Source organism: Ambystoma mexicanum, chromosome 6q (assembly GCF_040938575.1).
Source record: "Ambystoma mexicanum isolate Mex_15411 chromosome 6q, UKY_AmexF1_1, whole genome shotgun sequence".
NCBI classification, from domain to species: Eukaryota; Metazoa; Chordata; class Amphibia; order Caudata; family Ambystomatidae; genus Ambystoma; species Ambystoma mexicanum.
This window is the reverse complement of record NC_090937.1, coordinates 802161236-802183571: the sequence shown is the minus strand read 5'-3', so window position 1 is coordinate 802183571 and position 22336 is coordinate 802161236. Positions and strand designations below refer to the sequence as shown.

General features: G+C 44.1%; 1 protein-coding gene across 2 annotated transcripts in view; it reads right to left on the bottom strand.

Moving 5' to 3' along the window:
- The window catches only part of GLRB (glycine receptor beta), a 503088-nt gene that overhangs the window by 255413 nt on the left and 225339 nt on the right, over positions 1-22336 (bottom strand). For both annotated transcript variants that reach the window (XM_069631327.1, XM_069631328.1), the window contains exon 8: positions 17693-17833. In XM_069631327.1, coding sequence (XP_069487428.1) covers positions 17693-17833 — 141 coding nt within the window. The remainder of the gene's footprint in view (positions 1-17692; positions 17834-22336) is intronic.

Sequence of the window (22336 nt, the reverse complement as noted above, 5' to 3'; positions counted from 1 at the left end):
AAACGAGCGCACAGGATTGGTCCTCTACGACCTTTAGCAAGTTCTAGAAATTCTTCAAGAACTCATATTTTCACTCTCCTGGATTTTGAGCATGTACAACTTATAATGCAAAAAGGTCAATCTGATCAAACACCTCACCTGGAACAGAAACTATAAAGATCAGTAAAAGCCACAAAGTTACAGACCAATCTCCCTAATTAATACTGATTGTAAAATGTACGCCAAAATCTTAGCATATAGACTGATTACTTTTATACCCAAATTAATCAAACAAGACCAAGTTGGCTATGTCAAAGGAAGACTCAGCATCCAACCATAGATTCTTTTCAAATGTATTAAATGTTACTTATCCTTCAAGTGTACCATATGCAGCTGTTTTAGATGCTGAAAAAGCTTTTGACTGAGTGGAATGGAATTACTTGTTTGATGCGTTGAGATGGCATGGTCTTCATGAAACTTTTATATCCACGATTAGAGTGGTTTACTTAAACCCCAAAACCTTATGAATGGTCAAGTGTCTCAATGTGTTCCTTTATCCATAGGTACATGAGTAGACTAAAGAAGAAAGCCATATTGTGGGGGGTTTGGGGTGGGGGGGATTGATTTGCTTATTTTATTAAATATTCTGCCTTTATACTAAAACAGACCCAGAGCTGGTACTGTCAAACTGAACTTTCTCACCCCTACATGGGTTTGTGGTGCAGAAGGTAGTATGGCTTGGTCTTTATCTCCGATTGTTATGTAATGTATACAAAAAATGGATTAAATGTATGAATGTTCAGTTTACTGCCAACAGATCAGATTGTACTTCACTGCAATTAATCCCTCCAAGTTCATATCACAATTCATATGGTTAAATAATCTTAATGGAAGTTTTTTTGGAAAAATTGGTTAGAGGAAGTAAATATGTTCATAATTTTTTTTTTTAATCAAGGTATACCGCTAACTTTTCATGAACTCATGGCAACATTCTGTTAATAAATATTATAGAAAATCTGCAAACCCTTTAGGAATCCTCTAAGCTAATTTGTGTGGAGAGACAAAATCACATGTACAACTGAATTTTCAGCCTCTCTTCTATAAAGAACTTGAGAATAGAATGTAAAATCCCCAATAGAAAACATAGCAAGAATGGCAACAAAAGAGATGTGATTTTTGTTTGCAAAAGAAGCCCACCATAACTATATCGGCAAATCTTAAACACTTTTCTTTTTTCACCACAGAATTTGTATTACTTCTGCCATGCTATTTCATTTTAAGATATCTACGGAAAACAAATGTTGGAATTGTCATAATACTGAAGAACTTTCAAACATGTTTTCGGAAAGCAAGTAGAACGTTTTTGGAATAATGTATGGCTATCTTAAAATTAGTTGAACCCTTTCATTTCAAGATCGTATGCCTCAGAAGTGCCTTTTTCAACATTAGACTCTCACACATCATATTTATTTGATCTTTACATTCTAGTGGCAATTCAAGTAATTACAACTAATTGGAAGATATTTGATCAAATTAATCAAAATATGGTGTAACTCTATATGCAATATACATAGGATGGAGGGTTGCATAGCTTCAACCCCAATATTACATCTTAAATATATATTGAAATGGAGAATATATGTTTTGATTACTTCACAGGATTACATTATCTAATATGATTTGCTTTAATGTGTACCCTTATGATATATCTATTCCCCCCACCTTGTCCCCTGATCCTCCCATTTCCACAATCTCGTGTCTGTAATGTATGTTATAGGTTTTTTTCCCTCCCCATTATTGTGTAAAAGTTTCTTCTCGTTCCAACTCATACAGGGTCTAAATCCAATGCATTTTGTCTTCTCTCTGTAATCCTTGTCCTAAAAGGGACTATTATATAATATGTCTGACATGCACTGTTTGTATATGGACTGTCATATGCATGGTTTCATGTCTTTAATAAACTACGTTAACAAAAATACTAACTCAATATTTAATAGTGAAGTGTTATTACTGACCTCAAATGACATCCCTCAGTGTGCTGGAATATGTATTACATAAACATTTACTCACCTACTTTATTGCTCTTGTTGAACTGAATCCTAACTTTGGGATTAATGTTAATGTTACCCTACAAAACTGTTAGGAAAGATTGTATGCAATACCCATAGGGTGCACTACAACAGCCCTGACCTCCTGGCAGTAGTAACCCAACCTTTGGTATGAGTCTGTAATACACAGGTTGGTAGTGTGGACGAGTAGCCAGGCTTATCTCAAGAGGGGTCAATGTGAGGTGTAGGGGAGTTACACAGAGGTTCACAGTGACAAGTATCAAAGCAGACAATTACACACAGGGTTTCTTGATAAAACAATAATTTGCCAGTCAGTTAATGTAAGCCTTCTTCAGAAGGGAGCACTGTAAAACACCACACAGATATACTTCAAAATTACACAATCTTAGTTCAGAATCAGTAAATACCCATTTGGGATGACATACAGCAGAAGCCTACACCCACAACTGACTTCCACTGCTAGGGTGCTGTTGACAATGCATTACTGTTGGCATTCAGAATTAGTTAAGAGCAAGTAGAAAGGAAAGGATTATTAGAGCAAACAAGATACTACAAATATTTCTTAAGCAGGCAAGTACTTTCAGATGCCCCAATAAGAGTCATTCAGTTAAAACAGGCTAAGCCAAAGTCAATAGGCAAGAGTCTAGATAGGCTGAAGCACTTCTTTGAAGGTAAGCAGAAAAGTCTTTGCACAAAGTTTCAGTAGTCTTTGAAGAAAAAGATGAATCGATGTAGGGCCACAAGCTGTTAAACTTGTGAGTGGTAGAAGATTCAAACAACTCTACAGCAAGAGGTAAGTTCTTTGACTTCGTACAGCACCTTTAAAATGAAGAAAAGATGCAACAGATGACTCCTGTTCAGCTCTACAGATCTCACTGTTCCTGGGCTTCAGTCGTGGGTACAAGGACGTCGGGGGACTACTGCAATGCACTGGGGCGGTCGAAACTTGAAACCGGCAAACTTCACTTTCAATGGCTGTTCAGTGATTCAGCTGCTCGCGTCTACCGCAAATAGCAACACCGCAGTTCCTGGTTGTCGTGATGGACTTTCCTTGCTTCTGGGGTCCCACACTCTGTTAAGGGGGCTCAGGCTCGGTCAGTCCTGCTTCCTGGGAGTCCGGAGGATCTTCCTGGAGCTCTTGGCCAACTTAAAAGCAACGCACACAAACTGGTGTTCTTCTCCCTGGCTCTACGGTTTCCAGCAACTCTGGAAATTCAACCAGCTCCGAGATGGATGTCCAGGTGGCTTACTTTGGAGTTGACCGGTCCCACCAACTCAAGGGGAGAGGTCGTCCTTGCAGGGGCTTCTCTGTCGATGTGAACCTGGTGTTTCGGCACTGCAGCAGGGCTTCACCGGGCAAACCAACGTTCCAGGCGTTGCAGCAGGCGTCCTCTTCAAGTTCTTCAGTTCCTTCGTCCAGTGGTCGACTCTGCCTTCCAAGCCAGAAGACTCGCCTTTCATACAGTTCTCTCCTCACCCAGCAGGGTGGCTGTCCTTGCCGGACAGTCAGCCAGCCAATCACCACAGAGTGCATTTGTGTTTCCTAGGAGACTAAGCACAGGGAGTTTCGGGCACCTCCCTCACTTCCTGCCTACCCCAGACACCCAGGAACCAGAGGTGGCCTTTACTCGTGAATCCCACCAAAGGCAAAACAAACAAAGGGACCAAACCTGGTTTGGCGCGCAGAGTAAATCTCAAGAAGGACCTTTCCACAAAGAAATGGCAAAAAAAAAAGAAGACCGGGCCATTTTGACAAAAATTGCACCCTTGGGTGCTTAACTGCAGCTGCGAATGCAGCCTGCAGTAAATGTACACCACGGTAGTACAAACGAAACCACTGCCACCAGCCATTCAGTGAGGAAAGGGTAACAAAAAAATGTTACATGAGATGCTAGAGAAAGGTTACCCCTCCAGCACCCTATTGTAAAACAGTGTGTGCTGGGTCTAGAAAGTTACAAATGTAAGTAAAGTCAATTTCACTCTGCTCTGGGAAAGAGTAGTTCATCCCAGAGAAGATAGTTAAACCGTGGGAAATTGAAGAGACTTCCCTGTGTCACTGCACTAAAGGTGCTGTGTGACAATGTAAAAGATGATGCCTATGAGTTTGTCAGACTCCACAACCAAAAGAAACCGTGTTCAAAAATCACATTACAATACATGAGAGTGGGGGAAAAAAAGGGTCTCACTCAGGAAAAAAAAAAATCAAGTCCTCAAAACCCAGCAAAGTTGCTGGGGGTCTCCAAGGTAGAGGGGATTGGCACATTTTTGAGAATTCTCCCCAACAAAAACAATGCAAACTGGCTTTTTATCCAATTTTTCACAGAAAGTGTGCTGCAAAATGCACCATTTTACCCCAACCTGTCGCCACCCACCCCCCTCAGACCACCCGCCGAACAGAACATTGCTTGATTGATTCCGACTCTTCCACATATTTGCAGGTAACCTTTATGTCCCTACAATTAAAAAGGCAAACTCAACATACGCCACTGGCGCCGTGGTAAGTGGTCTTACATTTTTCTGTTCTTCCACTTCAGAACAAGAGATTGCCTGCTTACACTGCGAAACTATTCGGTACATAGTGGCACATAGTGTGAGGGAAATGCAGAGAAACCATAGAAAAAACTCCACCAAACCTCATGCCTGCATAGGATGATCAACCAATAATGCTACTATGGGGTAAACCAGAAAAGCTGAGCCCTCATGATCAAGGAGGAGAAAAATAAAAGGACAACTACAAAACAAGATGTATCTTGAGAGTGAAGAATGCGGTTTCCAGGTTATACCAGCTGATATGAGAGTAAAGAACACAGCAAGAACACAGCAAGAAGACAGCCCACAACAACTGGGGGATGGGGGTGAACGAGGGAAGGAAATCTGTGCTCCCAGAGGAACCCTTTCCCGAGATAACATGAAGCCTGCTAAGATTCCCCAAAGACCCATAAGACCAGAACAAACCTAGAGAACTTCAGAATAATTCACAGCCAAATAACTCTTTGCTTGATCGTTTTCATGAAACAGGAAGGAAAGAGCAGCAACAGAAATCCAGATCTCTTCAACCCGACCAGTGGGGACGACATTAAGATCTCATGTACGCAGACCAAAGTCAGGCGATATTGAAAAACCTCCAGCTGCCAGACAGAGCCCCTTCAACTCTAGCGGCTACAAGAAACCAACCAGGAACGAGAGTGAAGGTGTAACCCACTCTTCAAATTAACATGGTTAAGACCACAGAAGACAACTCTGCATCCAGTCAAGATAATGCATTTACGTTCAGGTTCTCGAGTCACCTTACAGAAAAAGTTCAAGTATAGATTCCAAAAAACATTTTGTAAGGATGCAGATCCTGCCAGTAGATGCCCAGGGAAAACATTAAAATCAGCTAGACAAGTGTAAGAAATCCAGGTACAAGGACACTAACCAGAGGGGATCTGTGGACAAGTGAAGCATATTGCTCGATCCGGTCCTGGACCTTACCAAACCTAATTAATGTAAATTGCATTTCTCAACATCCCTGTGAGAGAAAGGATAAGGGAGAACTAGAGTGAAATGTTAAGTTATGTTATGTTATTTGGCATTTATATGGCGCGCTATATTTCATTGGTATGACCTAACCCCCTCAGACACAGTGGTCCAGGTCAGTTGAGAGTGTAAGGTGGCATAGGGTGCATGGGTGCACTGATAATGTGTGTAACTGAAGCAACTGGGCGATGGTAGCTGCATCCTAGCATAGGTGTGGTAGTATTTGATATCAGTAGAATGTGTGCAGTCTGGGCGATGGGTCACCAGGACTGGGTTCTGGCTACGCTAGGGCTGTTAAGACGCTTATGTGTGCAACTAGGCCGAAATCGAGGGGTGTAGCTGCGTATTATCAGAGTTTTGAGGTGTTTATGAGGTAATGTTCGTATGTGAGCAGCTAGGCTGAAAATGATCAAGGGGTGTAGCTGCATACTAAATGTGTGTTGGTGTAGAGAAGCGAGTGGGTGTAGCGATATGAGAGGCGAGTGTACGGGAGGAGGGTTTGATCTTGCTGTTCCTGAATTAAAAGGTCCACGTTTGCCATTGCCATGTTCAGAGTATACTTATTTGTATTTATTAGCTTCCTTCGGTGGCGTTATTGCTCAGGATTACTGAACATTTGTCATCAGGTAGCAAGGTTTCAGCAGTCTTAGATGGTTGTATTCGGCATTATGGAAAGAGCCAGGTTTTTAGACTTTGCGAAAGGCCATGTAGTTGTGGGTGTGTCGAATATGAGCAGGGATATAGTTCCACAGAGGAAGGGCTAAGGTTGATCAAACGGATCCTCCGATCCTGGCAGAGTTGGAGGTTGGAATCGAAAAAAAGAGGGCAGTGCTTGATCTGAGGGTGCGTGATGGAAGTTAGGGTTTTATCTTTTCTTGTAGGTATGTTGGGCTGGTCTTGTGCACTGCTCGCTGGGTAATGCATAGGATCTTGAAGGTGGCCCTTTGTCCGACTGGCAGCCACTGGAGAGTTCGAAAAGCGGGAGAGATCTGGTCTCTGTGTAACTGGTCGCAGAGAGTTTGGCGGCAGCGTTTTGGGCTCTTCCTAGTTGGTTGAGTTGGTATGCCAGTGCTCCCAGGTATAAGGAGTTGGCATAGTCCAGTCTCAACATAACAATAGACATAACAGAGGCAAGTCTGTTGGGGTAGGAGAGGTAAGGAAAAATGTGTGTTAGAAGTTTGAGGCGATACTGACAGCATTTTGAAACATTATTGATCTGATGGGAGAGGGTTAGGATCGAGTCCATAGTGCAGCCTAGGCTTTTGATTATATCGGAGGGGGAGAGGGGCCGAGGGAGGGGGGCCATGGGAGCAGTTGTTGGAGAAGGGTGGTATTGCTGCACACTATGATTTCGGTTTTATCGACGTTCAAAAGGAGATGTTAAAAGTCATCCATCGGTCAATATCACAGAGACCAGCCTCAAGGTAAGGGCGTGGGTTGGTGTTAGTCTTGGGGATTCTTAGCATAATTTGGGTATTGTGTGCGTAATTTTAACAAGAGGTTGCGCGTGCAGATGATTCCTGGTAGAGTGGTCAGATAGAGGTTGAAGAGGAGAGCAGAGAGGCATGCACCTTGGGATACTTCAGTGTTGATGGCATGGGCGTAATTATATGGGGGACAGGGGTTTTGTCCCCCCAACTTCTGTGGCAAGCCTTTCTGCCCTCTCCCCCCCCCCCCCCCCAACTTGGAGGGAGGGCAGGGGGGCCGCAATCATAAATTATGTAATTGGACACCACAAGCCCGGCTGGGGTGCCCAGCAAGGCTTGCGCTGTTTCATTACATAATGCTGAGATGCCTGGCAGCTACGTTGCAACACATTCAGGGCCGGAATGCCCTGCATGGCTCAGTCCCTCACTCTGGCTGGCCTGACTCAAAGTCAGCAGCCAGGCTGCTGAACTGGGTGTTGCAGGGCCTGGCGCCGGTGCTGCCACGCTAGCAACACTTACAGGAGCCGCGCAGAGAATCGCTTTCCGGCTTTGTGTTTGTGCGACACACAGACAGGACCTAGGAAGCTCATTCGGCTTGCTGGTTTCTGTCTGGAGGTGCGTGCGTGCAAAGAAGTTAGGTGAGTGTAACATGAGACGTGTCCTGGGCGGCATTTGAAAACAGAGACGAGGTATTTGTGTTTATGTTTGTTGGGGGACTGGGCTGCGAGCTGACCCTATTGAGGGCGTGTGTCACATTTGGACAAAGTAAACAGAGCTCACAGTACACATTAAGGCCCCAGGTATGAAGACACACAAACAATAACAAATTGTGCATTCACTGTGGCCAGCCATAGCTCTCCAACACCTCGAAAATTGGTCTTGCCACTTTTCAGATGCTACTAAAGAACCACCATCCTAATTTCAAAAAAGAAGTTGGAGGAAGGTGCGCACTCCACAAGTAGAGTGGAGAGAGTCAAGCTGAGAAAAGCTGTGACCCCAAACTGTCATACGTTATGCAGTTTTTGCTCTAGGTGCGCAGAAGGAATTGTGTTAAAAGCACACTTTTAGGAGCCCTGTATAACTTTTCCCCCTGCCGCCAAAAATTTTCACCAAACTGGCAAAAAGTATTTTGAAATTTGTAGACACTTTTTCAGGACGGTTTGATGCAAATTAGTAAATGGGTTTCATGGTTCAGGTTATAGGCCACCAAAAACTGCTTCACTTACAAAAACTAAGCAGGGGAGTATCCTGCATTGTAAGAGTGGGGAGTTGGGAGGGGTGAGGAACGAAATGCAGTGTGTGTAACCACATAGTCTCATTGGTGCCCCCAAACCGCCCGCCCCTGCCCCAATCTACTTTTTTCGTAACATTAGTGGAAGATGGCATTTTAACACACAACAAAAATAAAACTGCAGGATCATTCCAGATGCTTTGAAGTGAATCAGAGTCACTTGCAGAGCTGCAGATAAGGCACAATGTGATTAAATGATTTGCTTAGGACCGCACACTTCGTTAAATGGTGAAACTGGGATGTGGACAATTTAAGCGACATGTCATCTTTCCAGGTTTAGTTGATATAGATATTTATTAAGGTTGTGCTTCACATTTCATGTGCTTAAATAATTATTTATAGCAATGCCTTGGAAGCAAACCACATTACATAATAAACTAGCTTTTCATAGTAAACAAACCATATACTATATACGTTATAGAAATATGTTAAGCAATGGGAGTATTACTTTAGTTTTATTCTCCCCATTCTGCATGCAATGTCACAATAGCCTCAAGCAGATGATTAATGTGACCCTAACAAATCCACCTTGGGGTTTAAAGCCATAGTACTCTGATAAAGCATGCATCAATATGCACATTCTCACTTCTGATCACTCCCTCCCATTCACATTTCTAAAGGGACAAAATTCCCTGCTAATAGTACCCCCCTCCCGCCCTCCCATCAGTGCCTAATCACTCACATTGTAATGCTCTGTTGATAAAGAGCAACATGAGGACCCTCTGCTGCCCGGAGCTCCTTGGGACATTGTCCTGGCAGCGGGACACCTCTACCATTCGGAACGGGTAAGGGGTCCTGCTGGCATGACAATGAGTGTGCTGAGCAGGAATTGCTCTGCACACATTGTCCTGCCAGCGGCACATCTTTGCTGTTGTGCGCCCTCTTTGATGTGCTGCACAGGAGAGGTGTCCCAATGACATGTCCCGGTCTGGCTCTTAAAAGAGCCACGGGGGGCAGCTTGCCCCCTCTACCTCTTCCGCTTGGTACTCCACTGCTTGGAGCCATTTGAACACAGGAAACATACCTTAATTTTAATCAGTCAGAATCTTTTAGAAAAATTCTATCAGCATGTACACATATATGGTGCTGTGCAGATCTCAAGTTTGGAGATATAAGGCATTTAAAAATTGATACCAGGCATACTTAGTCACCCACTGCACTGCATTACCCGATGGCTTCGCTCTTTGAATGAAAGGAAAAAAAATCAAGGGAATTGCTGACATTCCAATGAATCTGTTCCTTTCAGCTATGGCTTTATAGTTCAGCTAGGTCAAGTCAACTTAGCCCAAACTTTCAGGGATCAGGGAGTGATAAGACATGCATTACTTACTGTAATAGCATTTCTGATGATTGTATCTGCTTAGATTCACATGCTGTGCATATAGTCCGACATCCAGTGGTAACCGCAGAGTATTGCATCTTGCCTTTCGGGGACCAAAGGGGGATGTCGGCATAGGCGGGTCTGTAACACTATCCCTATTGTGACGTGTAGTGTACCCAAAATCCCTCATGCACCGAGGTCCCTCCTGTTGTATTTTTTCAGCTATGAGGGAGCCCAAGGCTATTGTGAGTGAGTACATAAATAAGAGAGAGAAGTAGTAAGACGTCTATGTTCCTTCCACCCTGAGCGGGGAGGCAGGGAGGGCGCATGTGAATTTAAGCAGATGCAATCATCAGAAAAGCTATTACGGTAAGTAATGCATGTCTTCTGATGCTTGTTAATCCCTTAGAATCACATGCTGTGTATAGACTAGCGAGCAGTAACCAGAGTTGGAGGTGGGTTGTGAGAAGGAACAGTAGAGAAATGATGTCTTAATACTGCTTGACCCACCTGAGAATCAGACCTAGAATGAGCGTCTAGGCAATAGTGTTCTGTAAAGGTGTGTACAGAACTCCAGGTTGCCGCTTTGCAAATGGACTCAAGGGGAACATTTGCAATGAATGCTATGGTTGCCCCAGTGCCTAGAGTAGAGTGTGCTCTGGGGTTGAAGGGCAGTTCTCTTTTAGCAAGAGTGTAACAGTGTGATGCATTTGACAATCCATCTTGAGATAGCTGATTTGGAGACAGGACCCCCTTCTCTACCAGATGCCTCTGAAACAAAAAATTTGTTTGTTTTTCTCAGTAGTTTAGTTCTTTCCAGGTAGCACATGACTGCCCTGCGCACATCTAGTGTGTGTAGGCTTCTTTCAGTCATGCTATTGGGATTCTGGAAAAAGGTAGGTAGTTCAATCGATTGGTTCACATGGAACTTTGAGATGAATTTAGGCGCAAATCTGGGGTGAGTACGCAGAATTACCTTATCCCTGTGCACTGTAACAAAGGGGTCTAGAACAGAAAGAGACTGCAGTTCGCTAACCCTTCTTATAGAAGTGATAGCCACTAAAAAGGCCGTCTTATAAGTCAGGTCTTTCAGACTTGCTTTATGCATAGGCTCGAAGGGAGCTCCCATGAGCCTGGATAAAACCACATTTAGGTCCCACCCAGGAGCTGGGTGAGAAATGTGAGGATAAATCCTCTTAGCCCCTTCCATAAAGGCCTTAATCACTGGTATTTTCCACCACAACACCTTTTGTTGTGATGTGGTGTAGGCCGACAGTGCAGCCAGATGAACTTTTAGGGAATTGAAGACTAACCCAGCGTCCAACAGGTGGGTTAGGTACAGCGCAATGTGTGTGGGTGAGCAATCGATGGGATTGATGTCCTTGGAAATACACAAGATGACAAAACGTTTCCATTTGCTGGCATTGCAAAAACGTGTATTTGGTTTTCTAGCTTCCCTGAGTATGTCCCTGCACCTCTGCGGGAGCTGTAGGTGTCCAAACTCTATGACCTCAGGAGCCAAGCTGCTAAATTCAGAGTTTGTGGGCATGGAGAGGGACATTTACATCAGATGAGCGAACCAGGGTTGGCGGGCCCACATGGGAGCCACCAGTATCATGGTAACTGGTTCCTGGTGCATCTTGTGCACTATCTTGTTGAGGAGGGGAGTTTTTGGGAGGGTGAGGGGGGGGGTCATCAGACAAATTTCCCGGACCATGTTATCCAGAGACCGTTCCCCCTTGGAGCGGTTCTGGGGGTACCTGGAGGCGTAGTCTTGGCATTGGGCATTCTCCTGAGTAGCAAACAGGTCGATCTCTGGGAAGCCCCATTCTGCGACGACGTTGGATACAAAGTCTTCGTGCAGCCGCCATTCGTATTCTTCGGGCAGAGGGAAATCTCTGCTGAGCACGTCTGCCAGACGTTATGTGGGACATGTTGGGATAACAGGAACATCTTGCGTCAGAGTCCATATCCAAATGTTTTGGAACAGCTTGGATAGCCCTGAAGAGTGAGTGCCCCCCTGTTTGTTCAGGTAATACATGGCTGTAGTGCTGTCCGTTAGAATTAGCACGGTCTTCCCTTGCAGTTGTCTCTCAAAGGCCTTTTACGCCTTGAACACTGCTAATCGCTCCAGTAGATTTATATGGTTGGACACTAGCTGAGGGGACCACACCCCATGTGCCGTCTGCTGAAGCAGGTGAGCCCACTACCCCGTGAAAGAGGAGTCTGTTGTGAGAGTGGCTTCTACTGCGGGGGTGGTGAATGTCTTCCCCTTCAAGAGGTTTTCTCTTGACCACCACCGGAGAGAGAGAATGAGGGCTGGCGAGACAAGCACCAGATCTTCCCATTGTCCGCTGGCCTGACACCACTGGCTGTTGAGCCACTCTTGCATAGGACACATGCGCAGTCGTGCGTGGGGAACCAAGTATATGCATGACGCCATCATTCCTAGCAATTTCATGGCCTTGCGCACCGTCACCTCCCGACTGGCTACATATTGAGGGATCTGAAAAAGCATGTACTGAACCCTCTCTCGTTGGAGGGAAAGACCGAATTAAAGCTTCCAGAAATTGTTTTGTTTCACTGGGGACTAGACTGGACTTCTTCTCGTTTATAGAGAAGCCCAGGCTGAAGAGAAGATCTACTGTCTTTTGGGTGTTCGAAAATCATGTGTTGTACGAGTCCCCTGTAATGAGCCAGTCGTCGAGGTAAGGGTAAACTGGGACGGATAGTCTGTGCAGGTGTGCAGCAGCTACTGCCAGAACTTTGGTAAACACCCTGGGAGCAGAGGCAATGCCGAAGTGGAGTACCTTGAATTGGTAATGCTTGTCCTCTATCATGAACCTCAGATATTTCCTGTGCGCTGGCAACATTGAAATATGAAAGTATGCATCTTTCATGTCCAATGTTGCCATGTAGTCCCCCTGTTTCAACAGTGGGATCACTTCCTGTAGTGTTACCATGCAAAACATTTGAGGTTTTATGAACTTGTTCGCTAGGCGCAGGTCTAGAACAGGGCGCATGGTGAGGTCCTTTTTGGGTACAAGGAAGTACACTGAATAAATACACTCGTTTACCTGAAGAATAGGGATGGCCTCTATGGTGTCCTTTCCCAGCAACGCTTCCACCTCTTAAATCAGGGTCTCCAGATGTTCCGGTGAAAGGCGCCGTGAGCGTGGTGGTCTGAATTGTGGAGGTCGGGCGAATTCCACGCACTACCCATAGGCGACCGTCTTTATGACCCACTGGCCTGAAATTATCCCCTCTCATGTCGTGAGGAAAGATGTTAATCGCCCCCCGACCGGGAAGACATGGGAGGGGACCTGGATCTGATGGTCATTTCTGACCGGAAGCAGCAGCTCCCCATGGATTGGGGCCTCTGCCTCTGGCTTTGCTGCATCGCTGACCCCTTGAAGGGTAAAAAGCGGGCTTCCTGAATTTTGTCCTGTATTGAAACTTCCTGTTGTATGAGGTAAGGCAAGGAACCCTCTTTTTTTTATAAGGGGGCTTGACTCCAGAGGGTAAGGCGAAGGTTTTGAGAAAAGAGTGGAGTCAACAGCTACCCTGGTCATTGACGCTTTGGTAGGATTATTTTTTTAGAAGCAGTGGAGCTAAATTAGCACATATCGATTAGCTCTTAACATGAACACTAAGAAGTTAGATTCGTTTTCAAACATAAAAGTTGAGATTTATTAAATTTTCATGCCATCCTTGGCACAGAGAAACATTTTTTACACAAAGTTATGCAATGATTGTGCATATAGGTGGGTTAGTACATCAATAGTGACTGTAATTACATGTACTGCTAGTGTTGCGGCATTACGTAAAAATTGTCAAACAAATTTGCATGTGATTATTGTGGCATACAGGCAACATGTCAAAAAAGTGGTCCAAGGGGTCCTGTATGTACATACATTTGCTGGTTCACAGTAAAGTAAGTTCTCAGCAAGTAGAACACTATGTTTTTCAATACTTTCTTTGAAAAGTCTAGACGTTTCTGCTAATCAAGGATAGTATGTAGATCTGTAGGTGGTTATACCTTAGATGGGAGCGGGTCAGGGAAGGCTGATGGTCTGGACAAAACTCAGGTGGGAGCTGTACACGGCCCTTAAGTGAGGAAACTGAATCATTTGTTAAAGAAAAGGTTCCACTCGATGGACATGTTTAGACCGTTTTTGAAAGAGTCAAGGCGGTACATCCATTTCTGCTCGAGTTTTCGGAGTGCCAGATCGCGATCACCTCCGCGGAAAGGATGATGACCCAGAAAATGTCGTTATGGCTGTGTTTTTTCAGCTTGAAGTGGGCTAATAGGGGTTTGTCCTCGACGAGATTCTTGACACAGGAGCGGTGTTCACAGATTCGTTGTTGGATTTCTCTTTACATTTACTGATGTAAATCAGATCACAGGGACATTTTATGGCATATACTGACCATTTTGTTTTGCAGTTGCTGAAGTTAGGAAATGTCCATCTGGTCTCTTTTAAAGGGATGGTCTAGTAAACATTTTTATTTAAAAAATAGATAGGCAACATAAAAAAAAAAATAGTAGCATTCTCCGTTTTAAAACTTCCTATGTAAAATTTTGAGCTATTCAAGCTCAAAATTCGCAAAAGCAAGCACATGGGCGCATCCATTTTGTGAAATGGAGGCCCTCCTGTGCTGGCTTTTGCGGCACTAATGAAGGAAAAGCCAGCCAGCTGTAGTAAACAAAGGCTACCGCTGGGTGGCTTTCCCTTCATTAGTGCTGTAGGCGGAGGACGGGGACCGGAGACCAGAGCAGGAAAGCTGCAGCTGAATCTCGGTAAGTGCTATTTATTTTTTTTTTTAAAATAAGCACTAGCTGCGTTTTTTTTTCTTAGTTTTCCGGGCTGGAGGAGCCCGGAAAACTTAGAAATAAAACCGCAGCTTTAAAAACGTATTTATGTTTGCGGTCGCTTTTTGAAGGAGCCTGAGAAACTTGGAAAGAAAAACCGCAGCGTTTTCCAACACAACCGCGTGCGTTTCTGCCTGCTGTGGCTATCACTTTGGGTCTCCGGTGCTCCCAGGAGCACCGGAGACCCAAAGTGAAAGCCACAGCAGGCAGAAACACACGCGGTTATGTTTACATGCCGCGTAGTGTTTCTACCTGCAGCCGATTTCCCATTTGGGGCTCTCGGGCTCCCCGTGGGGAGCCCGAGAGACCCAAATGGGAAATGCTAAATGCTGCGTTGTCTGCCTAAAACCGCTTTCCCATTTGGGGCTCTCGGGCTCCCGCGTGGGGAGCCCGAGAGCCCCAAACGGTAAAGCAGATTCAGGCAGAAACAACGCGGTTGTGTTGGAAAACGCAGCGGTTTTTCTTTCCGAGTTTCTCAGGCTCCTCCGAGCCGGAGGAGCCTGAGAAACTTGGAAAGAAAAACCGCTGCGTTTTCCAACACAATAACGTTGTATTTATGTTTGCAGTCGCTTCAAAAGCGACCGCAAACATAAATACGTTTTTAAAGCTGCGGTTTTATTTATAAGTTTTCCGGGCTCCTCCAGCCCGGAAAACTTAGAAAAAAACCTGCAGCTAGTGCTTATTTAAAAAAAAAAAAAAAAAAAAAAAAAAAAAAAAAATAGCACTTACCGAGCTTCAGCTGCAGCTTTACTGCTCTGGTCTCCGGTCCCCGTCCTCCGCCTACAGCACTAATGAAGGGAAAGCCACCCAGCGGTAGCCTTTGTTTACTACAGCTGGCTGGCTTTTCCTTCATTATTGCCGCAAAAGCAAAAGCCAGCACAGGAGGGCCTCCATTTCACAAAATGGATGCGCCCATGTGCTTGCTTTTGCGAATTTTGAGCTTGAATAGCTCAAAATTTTACATAGGAAGTTTTAAAACGGAGAATGCTAGTATTTTTTTTTTTATGTTGCCTATCTATTAACGGGGAGAGGGTGAGGTCTTGAGAGGAAGGGAGTGAGGGGGGTTATTGTTGATGTGGGGTCTCCATCCTGGGGGATGTCAGGGTCAGCACCTAGTTGAGGTACCTGTGACCGTGAAAGCAATGGCCCTGGATGTGATACCAGCGTCTAGATTTGGGCTCAAGTACAGAGAGACAGGGGCAACAGAAATTGCAGGAATTCAGGGTGCAATAGCAGTGCCTAGATTTGGGACACCTGGAGAGAGGGGGAGTGACCCAGTGCAGGAAGAATCCTAGAAGTAACATTGGTACCTAGACTAGGAGCACTTGGATAGCGTGGGAAAGCCCAATAAAGGGACAACAGTAAATGCGGTAGCGAGTGATCTATGATATCCCAAGCTCAAACAGCAGTGCCTAGATTTGAGATACCAGGATGAAGGGAGAAAGGCCTAACACAAGGAGAAGTTGCAGTAGTAGATGGTATATAACAGCCTATGCAGTAATAGCAGCAATTAGACTTTGTACATCCGGAAGGAGGTAGAAAGGCTACTATAGGTAATCTTCTGTTCAAACTCAGACGCCAGGGGAGGTTCTATAGTCACAGTTCACTAAGAGGGCGATGGAGGTAGATATTCGCGGTACCAAGATAGAAATTGCTGGTTCTAGGTGTGAGTCAGTGTAGTAGTGACAACTCCAAGTTTGTGACATATATACAACTCAGGTCTATAATTTACCGTACCATCCCAGTGTAGCAGATTCTAGGTGTGAGTCAATGCAATACCTAACAGTTTATTAAGGTGGGATGTGGGCAAATAGTTCACGGTACTAATGCAAGGTGATTTTCAAGCTGTGAAACAATGTAAGATGAATGAGTTCTAAGTATTCGAGGCAGGTTAGTAAATTCACAGTAGTATCACACTAAGCGCCTTCTAGGTTTGAGTCAATGCAATGCTAACAATTTTTTAAGTGCGTGTCAATGCAATGCAAATCATTTTCTAACTATTTTCTAAGTGTGTGACGCAGAATAGTAAATTCAAAGTACTATCAGAGGGCACTTTCTAGGTTTGAGTCAATGCAATGCAAAGAATTTCCTAACTATTTTCCAAGTGTGCGACGCAGGCTAGTAAATTCACAGTATTATCACAGTGGGCACTTTCTAGGTTTGCATGTGAATCAGTGCAATGCTAACAATTTTCTAAATGGCAATGTTCTGTGAAGTCTGTGTTCTCACCTCGTTCCAGAGTTCCCCCGTTTCTACTGATACTTAAGAGCACTAGGGTTAGTGAAGGTAGGGATCTATGCTATCCACAACTGTTTCCATTTCAATGCGACGCCCTCCTCTAGGCATGAGATTGAAGACCCAGTCCAACCTGCGTATAAACACATTCCTGCAGTTACCTCCCTCTGGAGAGAAAACTATTTACATCTCCACAGGGCACCTAATACTGTCCCTGTGGAATACAGTCTGGAGCCCCCAAGACCTAGTCAGACCCTGGAGAGCCAAACCCTTACAATACTCATTCTTCACTAGTGTTAGGTCAGAAAGTGATTTGGTGAGGGGGGGCAGCGGAGGGGGGGCTTTTTTTGCCTGCTTTGGTAGTCTTAACTACTTTATACTGACACAGAACCCGACCGATCTCTCCCTGAAAGCTACAACCAAAAATCAATATGCTGTCCTAGTAGGCCATTTAGCAACCTCTGCAAAGGTGTTCCCAGGGATGCGCTACTCTCCCACAGACCAAGTATGTGGTTTGAAATAATCAAAAAGTTAAGGAAAACCTTGATCCTGCTGCACAGTTCGTTTTGAATCCTTTGAATTCCCTTTTATTGTTCCATGTGCCGCTTTTGATTTCACTTTTTCAATGTGACAACACAAATCTGCTCTTCGGGTCAGCTACAGCCCTTTACTCCATTGTTAATTGCCATTCTGATTTTAACTTTGCACATGCACACACAAAAAAAAAAGAAAAAACACACCACAACTGGATGTGCTTGGTTTTTTTAGCCAGTACAACAATGGACTATATAGGATCCTAGATCACTATAAATGCATTCAGAGTAGAAACAATCATTTGACTGCCAATGTAACAAAGGGCAAGTTCCAAGTACAATGTGTTCACTTCACCATGCCTGAAAGACCACCTTGCCCCATCTACATGAAGTACTGTTTCAGTTACACACAGCAGGTTTGACCAAAATCTTGCTTTGTACTTACCAGTGCCTTTATAGTATTTGGTACAGTTTCCATATTCAATATCCTCCGTTTTTATGTCAAACTGAGGTAAGGCAATTTTCTCCATCTGAACAGGATCGCCAGACTGCCAGATGAACCGCAAATCATCTGTTGTATAACCAACTTAAGGAGAAGAAAGAGTTGGTGAGCTTTTTTAGGTCATGCAATGAGAAAATACTGTAAATTGTTCACACACTCTAAATCCTCTTCTTTCAAACAGAGCAGTCAAATGACCTCTGCTCATTTGTTGGTATTTCAATTCAGTTTCTGAATCAAGACCATTCTGAAATGCATTTATTTTAAATTAGACCCACAAAACAGTTTGATTGCAGGTTATATTGCACCTGCATATTGTACCCACGAGAAATGATTACAAACAGCGGTCACGGTTGCAGAGAAATGTTTGTGATTAAATAACTTCCGACAAAACTGTATGCTCAAGATAAACATACAACTGCAGATAATCGATATGAAAAGAAATGGATTAATATTAGTTGAACATTTTTTGTTTAAAGGCACTTCTTTAAAAAAATTAAGGTGAGGACCATGAGTGCTTCATTTTGCAGTGTTGTACTAAGTGCTGCCAATCACCATCAATTTCTATCTTTTTTTTTAACCATTAAAATACATGCATGCTTTATTATAGCTACTTATGAAAGGATTTTACAAAAACTCCCACAAATCTTTTACATGTCAGCACTGTTAGGACAGGTTTTCGGAAAGTCCAACTAAGGGCTTCATAAAACCATATCTGAGGCAGTACAGGAAGCTGTAGGTTAGTACAAAGAAAGTGTAGCATACATATGGTTAGTAAAATAAAAACCACTGATACACTATTGTAAAAATAATGGTTTATTTTAAATACAGTAGGCAAAGAAATCTTGACAAGTTCAGTAATAAAACCAACTCGATACTTCTGGTATACAAACCAAAGTATAACCTGTTCGGTAAGATTTTATCTTTAGAGCAAAATCTACCACTGAACCTTTTTCTGGACTGGTAGATTATTTTTCCCAATACCTCAGTGACTGGGAACCTTTTTCCACACGCTCAGATCGTTTCTCTTTTTATGGGTAGTCATTTCAAGACTCTCCATAGTGTCCTTTTAATGTTATCCTCCGACAACTTTTGGTATATAATCTTTTAATGTTACAGGGTTGCCCAGTGGGGCTCCCCTTTTACTTCCTCTGGCTAACCTTTTGAGAACTACAGTTCCCAAAAGGTAGAAAGGATATTTCTATCCCTTCTACATTTTGTTAGGTGAAATCCAGCACACCCCATCTTACGTGGAGTGCTGGGGAGCTGCAATGTATCCCCTTTCTCATTAGCACAAACATTTCTGTTACAGGTACAAGCTTACCTTAAATGGCAGTGAACCTTTTTACAAATTCGGTGCACCTTTACTGCAGGCTGTTTTCACAGCTGTGGTAAAGGCACCCGCGGGTGCCTATTTCACCAAAATGGCCCCTATATTTGTTTTCTGACATTTTCGCGCTTCTTGTTCCTTCTTGGTCTTTCCCCTTCCCCTCCAGGGTGGGAAATTTGTGTGATTTTTATTTTGGGCGGGAGAGCTCGGTCAAGCCCGCCCAGGCTCCAGAGGGTCTGTGAAGGCAGGAAGCGAGGGAGGAGGCCAAACTCTGCAGCCATTTGTCTTTCAGCCCGACTGCAAGAATCCAGTTCAAACTGGGATCCTGGCTGTCCTGAAAGGGCTGCCAACCCCGCCCCGTCGTCCCCCCCCTCCCCCCAAGCTTGAACGTTGCAGGTCTGATTAGATGGGTTCCTGCTTAAAAGTCGGATCCTGGAAGCTGAAGAGGAAGTCGACCACTTGACCAGAATCCAAAGAGGAAAATGAAGAAAATGCGGCTGAGACGATTTCCAGCGACCGGAGAGCCTGCTATGTAACTGGAGCCTGCTGTAGCCCTTCCTTCCAAGCGACCTGGGGACTCTGAAAATGACGTCCCCGACCTAGAGCCTGGTGAGATCCACTAGACTCAAGAAGTCCTGTATTTCTAGCCATTACATGTTGTGCTGCGACCTTGCAGCGCTGAAGTACACCAATAACCTGGGACCTCGAGCCAGTGCAAATTGACAAGGGGGGTCCTGGGAGTCGCTCTGCCAGACATTAGTCCTGGTTACGAGGGACTTACCAAGAGTCTTTAGCTCACTATCTTTCACAGAGAAGAAATATCCCAAACATATCTGTCTTTGTCCTGCCCTGGGGCAGTCCAGCACCGAAATGCTAGGCAATTCTCCTCTGAACAAGAGTACCAACAGCATCCCCAGACACGTGTTTCAGTCTGGTTGGACCTCATCAGTAGGGAGGAGCTGTGCCTCTCTAAGAATAGCGAGCAAGGGGTCCACGTCTGGATTCCTCTAGTAACTTAGGGTGAGACCCAAAGTTAATTAATTATGCAAATTGACAAGGGGGGTCCTGGGAGTCCCTCTGCCAGACATTAGTCTGGGTTATGAGGGACTTACCCAGAGTCAGTGTGCAGTGCACCGTCTTCCAAACTAAGCTGAACCTTTGGTGGCATCCTTCAGGACCTCCTGAGACGTGAATCGAGTCCAATAAGTCCCATCAGACTGCTGGACATTGCAAGTGACGAGAATCCAACCAGCGATATTCATTCTTCTTCTGGCTCCTGAAAAGGGCACTAAAAACGCAGCCTCATCAGCTGCAAAGAAACTCTTGACTGGAGCCTTCTCAGTTGATCCATGCAAAATCCCTTCCAAAGTCCTGTCTTCCGTTTTCATGACTAAGGAATCCATCGACCGGGTTTTTGGCTTCCTGCTGTAACTCTTCTTCTGTGCTGAGGTATGGTGCTGGCTGGGGTATTTACTTTGCTTAAGCCTGTGACATTTCTGTTAAGTTTATGGGGCGTTTTCTGTGATTGGGAGTACCCTCATCTAGCTCAAACAGGCCCACTGCAGGAATCCTCCTAGGGTATCTTCTCAGAAGTCCTTGAACTCTAACTAACTCTAAAGTGAACTACTTGTTGAACAGTCTTCCACAGCATTTTTCTATAACTGAACCCCATCTCACCCCACCTACAGCCGGCACCTAGACCACTAGGGTCCCTCTTCTGATTGCAATAGAATAGGGAAGGACTGGATAAGAAATGTATTCTGTCTTGAAAAATATAACAAGTTTTTAAAAGTGTAGTTACTTGTGAAAGAACTCAGAGTAAACAGTTACAAAAGTTCTCACTTCCCTTCAGTGTGTGTTGTGCTATTCTGAAAAGTATATGTAAGGTTGTTTTACTCACCTGTGAATTGATGGTGCCTATTCCCAAAGGTAATGCTGTTGGCTTCATGTAACCATTTATTTAAGAATACTAGCGTGTAAGTTCATCAACTAGGTCTTGCTTCCCCTGACCTGCTGTATAGCCTGTCTAAACTAAGTCTGCTTTAGGTTTTACCTACCTGGAATAACATGGAGTCATTCTTAAAGTGTAAAATTCGGTTTTGCTTTCCCTGGTCTGTTTTATACAGATGCTAAAACAAAAAACGTCTTAGGTTTACACCTACCTTTAAGTTGTTGATGGCTCCTTTAAAAAGTATATGGGTTTTACTTACCTTGGTCTGCCTTGGGCCATCCGAAAATAAGTCACAAAGTAATTGCTTACCTTAGTCTGTGTCCTACTGACCTGAAAAGCAACTGTAATTGTATATTACACCAGCAAGTCTTACTCACCTATTATAACTGTTATCCTGAATGTGGTTATAGGTTTCTACTGTTCCTTGAATTAGTGTTCCACTATTCAGAAAAGTATACTTGCAGGTTGGTTTACTAAGTGTGTCCTTAACTGAGTGTCACTGCACAACCGCTAGAGTCTACTGCCCTTTTATTACTGAAAGTAATCAGAAAGTATCTTATGGTTTTACTCCCCATGAATAGGTGTGTCATACCAAATGTGTTTGATAAGGTCTGACTTGCCTAGAAATAGTGTTGGTATTCTAAACAAGGTCTATGCTTCGGTCTGTGTACCTTAAAGCATTGTTTTGCGTTATATTGCGTTTATAATTCTATGACCAAGTACTTAACACTCCCATCCGCCAAGATATGTCTTGGCCTAACTTCTATTTATAATAAACATTTATTTTGTACAAGACTTCTGGTTGTCAGTGTTTGTTGAACCCTTGGTATATTACAAGTTTCTTGTACCTTCCTACAGCCCTCTCTCCCTCTTCAGATAAGCCTGGCTGCTAGGTCTACGCTACCATATACTCTGGTGGTGCAGCCTTATACTAAGAGTGGAGTCTTCTACTGTCTCAGTTGAATGATTTTACTAAGCCCTTAGTTGGACTACAGTAATCGGTGTGTCAAACCAAAAGTTATACATTCAGAAAGGCTATTGCTGTGATATATGGCATTTATAAAGCGCCTATACACAAGTGTTTGAAGGCACGATGAGGCAAGGGGGCGGGGGGGAGGTCAGAGGGAAGACAGACAGCGATCTTAATAGTCCAGGTGACAGTGAGATCGCGCAAGTGCAGGCGAAGGGGAAACTCACGGGGCGGGGGGCAAGGAGGACCTTGGAGAATAAGAACATGTTAGTTAGTTACTTTTAGATTACAATAAGTAATTCAAGGGTAGTAGACCCTATTGGACATAACAGTTTTATT